The 8790-nt window shown below is 42.9% G+C and overlaps 1 protein-coding gene across 1 annotated transcript; it reads right to left on the bottom strand.

The window, feature by feature from the left end:
• Window positions 1–4490: 4490 nt before the first annotated feature.
• RFPL4B (ret finger protein like 4B) lies at window positions 4491–5147 on the bottom strand. The gene has a single exon (XM_024552073.3). It carries the CDS (start codon window positions 5145–5147, stop codon window positions 4491–4493), a length of 657 nt encoding a protein of 218 aa, XP_024407841.2.
• Between the last annotated feature and the right edge of the window lie 3643 nt (window positions 5148–8790).

The raw sequence follows: 8790 nt of genomic DNA, 5'->3' as shown, positions 1-8790 counted from the left end.
CCCTATTGACAACCCTCCATGTGATTTCCATCTCTATGGTTCTGTTCCTGTTCTAGTTGTTTGCCTAGTTTGCTCTTGTTTTTGTTTTAGGTGTGGTCATTAATAACTGTGAGTTTGCTGTCATTTTTACTGTTCCTATTTTTGATCTTCTTTTTCTTAGGTAACTCCCTTTAACATTTCATATAATAAGGGCTTGGTGATGATGAACTTCTTTAACTTGACCTTATCTGAGAAGCACTTTATCTTCCCTCCCATTCTAAATGATAGCTTTGCTGGATACAGTAATCTTGGATGTAGGTCCTTGTGTTTAATCTTGGGTAACGTAATTATGATGTGCCTTGGTGTGTTCCTCCTTGGGTCCAGCTTCTTGGGGACTCTCTGAGCTTCCTGGACTTCCTGGAAGTCTATTTCCTTTGCCAGACTGGGGAAGTTCTCCTTCATTATTTGTTCAAATAAGTTTACAATTTTTTGTTCTTCCTCTTCTCCTTCTGGCACCCCTATAATTCGGATGTTGGAACGTTTCAAGATGTCCTGGAGGTTCCTAAGCCTCTCCTCATTTTTCCGAATTCTTGTTTCTTCATTCTTTTCTGGTTGGATGTTTCTTTCTTCCTTCTGGTCCACACCATTGATCTGAGTCCCAGTTTCCTTCGCATCACTATTGGTTCCCTGTACATTTTCCTTTGTTTCTCTTAGCATAGGCTTCATTTTTTCATCTGTTTTTCGAACAGATTCAACCAATTCTGTGAGCATCTTGATAACCAGTGTTTTGAACTGTGCATCCGATAGGTTGGCTATCTCTTTGTCGCTTAGTTGTATTTTTTCTGGAGCTTTGAAGTGTTCTGTCATTTGGGCCATTTTTTTTTTGTCTTGGTGCCTCTGTTACTTTAAGGGGCGGAGCCTTAGGTGTTCCCCGAGGCGGGGTAACGCTGGTGGCTGCGCTGTGACGCTGTACGTGGGGAAGGGGCCGTGAGGGATCAATGGCGCCCGCTCCACTCTCCACTGGATTTCAATCTTTCACTCCGCTACCCACAATCAAACTGGGCCCCTTTGGTGCTGGTTCCCGAGTGGGTGGGCTTGTGCACACCCTAGGCCCCTGTGGGTCTCTCCAACGACCTCTCCTTCGAGGCTGGGAGTCTCTCCTGCTGCTGCCCCAACCCCCACGGGCGTTTTCAATCAGAGGTTTCAGGCTTTATTTCCCAGCGCTGGAGCCCTGGGTTGTGTGGTCTGCTTCGATCCCCTGCATTTGTCCGGTTTATCTGTGGGCAAATGTGGGGCCGCCGGGCGCTATGCACCGCTCTGCCTGCCCTGCTCTCCGCCACTCTGAGTTCGGCCCTCTGGGTTTATCTGCGCAAATGTGGGGCTGCAGAGTCTGCCAGTGGTCAGACTGCCTGCCCCGTTCGTCCCACACTCCGCCAGTCTCGGTCCCGCCACGGCCACGTGAGTCCTCTCTGCCCCGGCTGCCTGTCTCCGCCCCTCCTACCGGTCTGAATAAATGTTTATTTTTTATTTCCTTGGTGTCGGACTTCCTTGCCGTTCCATTCTCTGTCAGTTCTGGTTGTGCCAGGAGGCGCAGTGTGTCTACCTACGCCGCCATCTTGGTTCTCTATTTCTCTTTTCTTAAATATTATGTTAACCAGAGCATTGATGGGTTGGCCATAAAGTTCATATAGATTTTTTCCATAACATAAACTACACATTCTTCTTTTTCACCAATAACATTATTGATTTGGATATTTTGAGTATGTCGGCTATCTCTCACATGGTATAACATTGATTGTTCTTAATTAATGTCTTGTTTTGATCTCTATCAACTTCAGGTGGTCTACCTGTTTTCAGCTAGAGCATTGTCTGGTGAGAAATTACCAGCATGAAACTTCACAAACCTCTTTTGACAGGTTCAATCAGTCACAGCACCTTCTCCATACACTGCACAAATCTATTTTGTGTGTTTCAGTTGCGTTTTTACCTTTCTTGAAATAATAAGGCATATATGCCAAAAATGTTGCTTATTTTCTTCCACCTTCAATATTAAAATGGCTACACAAAAATTACCAATTTTAATAAGTTTTTTTTAAACACAGACTGATATGACAGCTGTCACAATACAGTCTAATGAAATTGTTTTAAATGAAGTTAAAGACAACTAAGTGCTACTAGAGCATCTTATGGAAAGAAAACACAAACTTTTTGATCAAACCAATATAATATGGTCTATGTTACATCTTAAACATGTCCTTTTCGTACTTGCTTTCTAAATTCTTTTGGAAAAAAAAAAAGAATAACTGTTAAGTTTTGTCTTTTTCAGTGTCTATTGTTTGGTTTTTCACATGGAAATAAGCCAATTAATCAACATAAACCAATAAATTAGCACCTTTACCTGTCTACCTCAAGCCCCATTTCTCCACAAGACCTGGCCTTCTTCCAGCCCGGATGCACACCCTCCACAGCACCCAAGGCTCATCATCAATTCTCTTCCTGGCCACGCCTCCCATTATCTCACTGACAGCCACTCCTACTTGCTCTCTGTGGAAACACCCTTTCAGCCAATACAAAATACCTTGATCAAAGCTATCAACTTTAATTTATGAGTGAGGGAAAAAATTAAGAAGATAAAAAATAATTTAAGCCCTTCAAATACTGCTGAATAGAGTGGTACTATTTGAAACCACAACTGACTGAAGAAGTTTCTCCCTCCCAAGACAACAGAGACAAAAAGACATAATTTGTCCTACATATAAGTAAGAATTTGAGTTTTCTGAATTTCCTTGGGAGGAGAGGAAGCTGTCTTTCTGGATGGGCAGCAAGGTGGCCGAGGAAAAGCAATGGCTAAAGTCAGGAGATCCTGATCTGAGATCAAGGTCAGCTAGAATGGTTATGAGATTTTTACAAAACCTCAGTATCTAATAACCACGTTTCAGCTCCATACCCTATCAGTCACCCTAAAAATGGAAAACCTGCTACACTCATAGTGTTATGTTCCGGGTACTTCAGACAGAGAAGAGCAGATACTCAATGGGCTTCAATGTTGCCTTCTCCTAACTGTATAGTGAAGGAATCATCACTAACCTCAAAAAACGTCATTTTTCTGCCCTGACCAGTGTGGTTCAATGGGTTGGGCATCATCTCCCAGACCAAAAGGTTGCTGATTCTATTCCCAGTCAGGGCACATGCCTGGGTTTCAGGCCAAGTCCCCAGTTAGGGGGGGTGTGAGATGCAACTGATCAATGTTTCTCTAACATTGATGTTTCTTTCCCTCTCTTTTTCCCTCCCTTCCCCTCTCTCTAAAAATAAAATCTAAAAAAAAAAAAAAAAAGAAAAAGTCATTTTCCTCAACTCATTATCTAGGAAAATTCCCACACAGTGGAGGGAGGGCCTGTGGAAATTCTGGCCTGTGGACAGGAACTGGTGTGCTTAAGGGATTCTGTGATCAGAGGGCCAGCAGAGCCCCAGAGCCCACTGCTCTCTCCCACTCCCAGCTCCCAGCAAAGGCCAGAGGGGAAGAAGGGTGCTCAGGACACAGGACAAGAGGCTGAGTATCCTGAGGGTGTCAGCGTTCACCAAACTCGAAAACAAAACTTAGACTATTCAAGGATGGTAACCTCTTAAGAGGCAAAAATCTTTCACCATTTTTTTCTGGTTGCTTCCTAGGCAAAAAGCTGGCCTTTTTTCTTACAGAAAGTTCCAGAACCAAATATTAAGAACATAGACTTGAGTCATCATAGTGAGCAATCATCTTAATATACACTTTTGGGTGTAACCAAAGTATCAGAATTGATTATGAAAATCAATGTGGGGAAGTGGGGGAGGGCGATAGACAAGAATATCCCTAATGCTCTGAGTTTTATTAACACACTGACCTAATTCCAGCTAAGACCACCCATCCTCCACTCTTCCCCAGCTTCTATTCAATTGTTCCAGGGGTTGTTTGTTTTTAATGTAGATGCTTAAATTAAATACAAAATTAAGTTTAAATTAATTGAAATTTAATTAATTGATTTAAAACAAGAATTAAAGTTAAAATACATTATATCCTTTAGTCCACTGGCTTCAAAGTATGGTCCGCATCAGCATTCACTTGAGAACTTACTACAAATGCAAGTCCTTCGGCTCCATCCCAGACCTACTGAAGTCATCCAAAAATTCTGATGCACAATAAAGTTTTGGAATCAGTGTTCTAGTCCAATGTTCCTTAATCCTGGCTGCACATTGAAATCACCTAGTAAACTTAGAAATGTGTCAGTCTGTGTCCCATCCCCAGAGATTCTAATTTGATTGGTCCAGGGTATGGTTATGGATGTGGGAAATTTTTTAAGTTTTTCCTGTGCTTGTGATTAGAAGTCAGAACTGAAAACTATTGGTCCAGCCCACCTAACATCATCTGGGCCTTTACAGTCAACTATAGCCACTGAAATCAAATACATTCTTAGGAGTGTGAGGGTGGGAGAGGGACTAGTCTCCCTCCCAAGAACATAGAGAACATCATGGATTCCTCATGAACAAATGCTCAGTGGGCCACCACTGTCTTCTTCTCCAGGCAACCCAGGACAAAAGAATGGACGCAAAGGCTCCAAAGATAATTCACTGTGTACGTAGATGATAGCATTATTTCTAACATCAAAAAACTTGATCTCTTCCACCTCAACATCTAGAAAAATTCCTATGCGGCTAAGGCCAGGTCTTGCAGGAATTCTGGTGTCTGGGATGGAGCTGAAGTAGATGGCTCCCGCCTTCATACTAATGGTCCAGAAACCATGCTCCGATGAAAAACTGCTCTTCTTTCTGTCAACTGATTCCTTGCAGATTCCCAGAGCCCACTCCTTCCCCTCTTCCACTTCTACCTCCCAGTAATGGCGACCAGAGGAAAAGCGCAGGGAGCCCAGGACACATGCCATAGAAGCAAACCTCTGGGGATCTTCCATCGCATTGTGACAGATCTTCCCACAGTGGACTTTCCTTAGGTCCTCAGAGAGGACAAGGCGGGAGTTTGCAGTGGCTGCGTCCAGGGTCATATCCTCCTGGAACTTCAAGAACTTCTCTCTCAAGTACAGACTTTGGTCCAGGAGGAACTGGTGCTGTCTGATGAGAAGTGTGAGTAAACTAACTTGCCATTCTTCCAAAGGTGGTTTCTCGTCTACTTCTCGACACATGGGGCAGATTAATTTCAGATCGTTCATTTCCTGCAACCAACGGTGCATGCAATCATAGCAGAACATGTGCATACAGGAGAGAGAAATGGGACGGGAGAGAAGTTCCAGACAAACTGAACACATTACTTCTTCTCGCAGTCTTGCAAACATGGTTTCTCAAGGTCACTCCTTAGCAGTCAACTGAGCTGAAATGGCCCTTTATTGTCTTCTGGGAGCAATCAGGAGCCTTCAATATAGTATCTGCTCTTCAACAATCAGGCTGTACCTAAATCCAATACAAAAATTAAATAACATAAATCTTTCTATAGTTTATACATCCAAGTGACACTAAGTCACCAGAGGATCACAGTAAAGGCAAAATCTGTGAGAAAAACTATGAGAACAATCCAAAATCTAGGTGGTCACAATAGAGAGAAATAGGAAAGTGGACATCATCTTTTCAAGTAGGGCAGTTTACCTTGTCTAGAGACTTCCAGGGGAAGTTTTATCTGTGGGAGCTGAGTCCAACTGGGTGTTTAATAGGTTCTGGGAATACGTCTCTGCCCCTAGTCAGTATTCCTTTGTAGGTCACCTGCAGTTCAAGAAAAAGAATTCCACATTTAGATACAATCATAAAGCCAATTCTACCCTACTCATCACAGAAAAGTCACTCTAAGGAGCCCTCAAAATTTCAAAGAAAATCACCCTATGTGAGTACAAGTAGCCAAAACCACTGCAAAATGAATGATATGGCCACCATAGAATCGGTTTTAAAGACAAAAACCTGGGTTACTAGAGCACCCTAGAACTCATCTCCACCCAACAAATACCTATTAGCCTCCCATGCTCCCAGCCTCAGCTAGACTCTGGGGCTACAGAGCTGTATAACCAGACATGGGATATCCACCAAGCGCAACGTGGCGTCTTTGGAACCCCCTACTTCCTCAAGGGGCCTGGCTGAGCAGCAACAGAGATAACCTCTTCTACAAATCCCCTATCACCATTTCCAAAAAAACACCGACAAAGTGAAATGGTGCTTGCAATGTCAATGTGCTTGCCTAACTCACCTTTGAAGATTATCTAAGAAAACAATTTTGCAAAAGAAAAAATGCTACCTCTTTAAAAACTTCTCCTTTGCAATGTTATCTATGCTCCCAAATAATCTGAAATGATCTAACTATGTAGTAATGAAAAAATTTAGTTAATTATAACACAGCTATTGAAAGTGGTACATATATTAAAGTGAAAAGCCAGAAAAGCCTTGAAGAAATAATGTTAGAAAATAAAAAGGAACTATTTTAAAACCATATACTGTAGTTGAAAACACAGAAAAATACATGCACATATAAAAATGACCTAATGTTAATATGTAAAAATTTAAACGGTGATGTTAGAATGGAAGGTGACTAAAGTTCCCTGACATAGAATCAGATGAATTCTTTCTCTCCTGAAATCCAAAAATAAAGGTATCAGAAAGATAAGTTGTAGCAAAGAGAGAAAAATGGGGCAGGGGAAACAGCCCAGACAGAAGCAATCCCTTACCTTGAATTAGGGACTTGCAGCTCGGGTGCTGAAGGTCTGAACTCCCACTTCCACCTTGTCTGGACTTCACTTCCCTCTGAAATGTGTCTGAGCACAGATGCTCTGCATTTTTATAGTCCTCCAGCCATAGTCTCCACCCACAGTCAGGGTCTTGACCCCACTAATTGGATAAATAAATCAGCTAAATCCAATCAAATAAACTTAATCAACTCTATTTCTTGGCCAACTTTGATCCACTACCTGTGAGATCTTTTTTTAACTCTTCAATTACAATCAACATTCAATACTAGTTTCAGGTGTACAGAATAGAGGTTAGACATTTATATAACTTATGAAGTGATCCCCCATAACTCTCGTACCCATCTGACATCGTACGTAGTTATCGCAATATTATTGACCCTATTCCCTGTGCTGTGTTTCACATCCTCGTGATTATTTTGCAACTGCCAATTTGTACTTCTTAATCCCTTGAATTTTTTCACCCAGCTCCCCACCCCCCTCCCTGTAATATCTTAATACCCACAGTACATACAACATAACAAAAATGTGCATGAAGATTTTTTAATTTTTAGAGTAATTTTTAGTTTTCATTAATACTTCTATGAGGTAAGATTAAATCACAAAATAAGTTCAATTCCATAGGCTCCTGATTAAAAATGAAATGGACTTTCACACATGCTAGTGAGATAAGAGTCAGCCTTGCAAAGCAAATCGGGCCTTTCTGGTGCTGATTCCTGGGTGGGTGGTTTTGTGTAAGTTCTAGGACCCTGTGGGTCTCTCCAATGAACCCTCCTGTGATAATGGGAGTTTCTCCTGCCGCCAAAACCTCCACAGGTATTTTCAGTCAGAGGTTTTGAGGCTTTATTTCCCCTCTCTGGGACCCTGGGTTGTGCAGTCTGTCTCGCTCCCCAGTTGTTCCTCCTGGTTTATCCACAGGAGAAAGTGGGACTGCCCGCTCCACCAGCCACCGCCTTGCCATTGCCGTGAGTCTTCTCTGCCCCAGCTGCCTGTCTCTGCCCCTCCTACCGTGTGCAGGGGGCTCCACCTGCACAGCTCCCCTCCTGGCCCCCAGGTATGAGAGTAAGTCTACCAAGATATGATCTGCTTGGGGAGGAAAGGTAGCCAGTCTCTCAAAGTAGAAGGGCCTTGAGACTGTTCCTCAATGGGCTTTTACTGGGTTTAATTTGCACAGGAATACAGGTAAAGCTCATCAATCATTGCCAGGCAGTAATGATCAAAGAACTCTGAGGGCTTATTCTGAGTCAGGGTCAGTTAGCTAAAGGGCTATAAAACTTTGGGAAATAAATTCATTTCATGCTTGGACCCTTATTAGAAAACTGAGGACATTCTTAGCAAAGCAGGTTTCACAGGGTTTTGTGTATTCTTTCTTAGGCCTGATTACTCCAAGGAACCCACCCTTTCCAGCACAGGACTGCACCACCCTCTGTCATTGTTTCAGGCTTAGGTCAGGCAGGGGAAGTCAGGCAGCCAAGAGATTAGGAGACTTCTTGCAGACAGAATGAGGACTCAGGCTATGTCAAGGCCAAGGAGTGAGGGTCCATCACCCCCTTTTTCTATAGTGCCCAAAGTCCTTCCCTGATGTCCCCATCACAACCGTGCCTGTCTTAGGCCATCCCTCCCTTGAGGAATCTTACCCATCATTAGCCAACCAGTCATCTGCCTGGGGCCAAGCAGGGTAAGGTAAAGGGGGCAGAGGCGGTGCCCCTGCCTGGAAGATAAGCTTTGTCTCCTAAGTGGCTTACGATCCCAAGGTCTCTCACTCAGCCTTAGCCATGGGAGGGTTACAGCTGCTGAAACCAGGCAGGGCAGTTCCCAACACTACCTGTCTGGATGAATGTTTCTTCTTTAACTCCTCAGTTGTCAGACTTCCATACAGTTCAATTTTATGGTGGTTCTAATTGTTTTTTGTTTTTAAATTGGTTGTTGTCCTTTTTTTGATTTTGTGAGGAAGCAAAGCAACCTATGCCTCCATCTTGGCCAGAAGGCCTAACGCTCATTTCTTAAAATAGCATCAAAGACCTCTGAAAGCAATGTCAGCTAATTTATGTGAAAGGAATGTCTAAGCCCTCCTCCCACCTAAAACAGTTTCAATTATCTATGA

Source organism: Desmodus rotundus, chromosome 11, assembly GCF_022682495.2.
Source record: "Desmodus rotundus isolate HL8 chromosome 11, HLdesRot8A.1, whole genome shotgun sequence".
NCBI classification, from domain to species: Eukaryota; Metazoa; Chordata; class Mammalia; order Chiroptera; family Phyllostomidae; genus Desmodus; species Desmodus rotundus.
The sequence above is the reverse complement of the archived record's forward strand: the minus strand, read 5'-3'. Positions and strand labels throughout refer to the sequence as shown.

What these genes read in the sequence shown, in the direction of transcription:
- RFPL4B (XM_024552073.3), bottom strand. Translation starts at nt 5,147, where the DNA reads ATGTGTCGAGAAGTAGACGAGAAACCACCTTTGGAAGAATGGCAAGTT.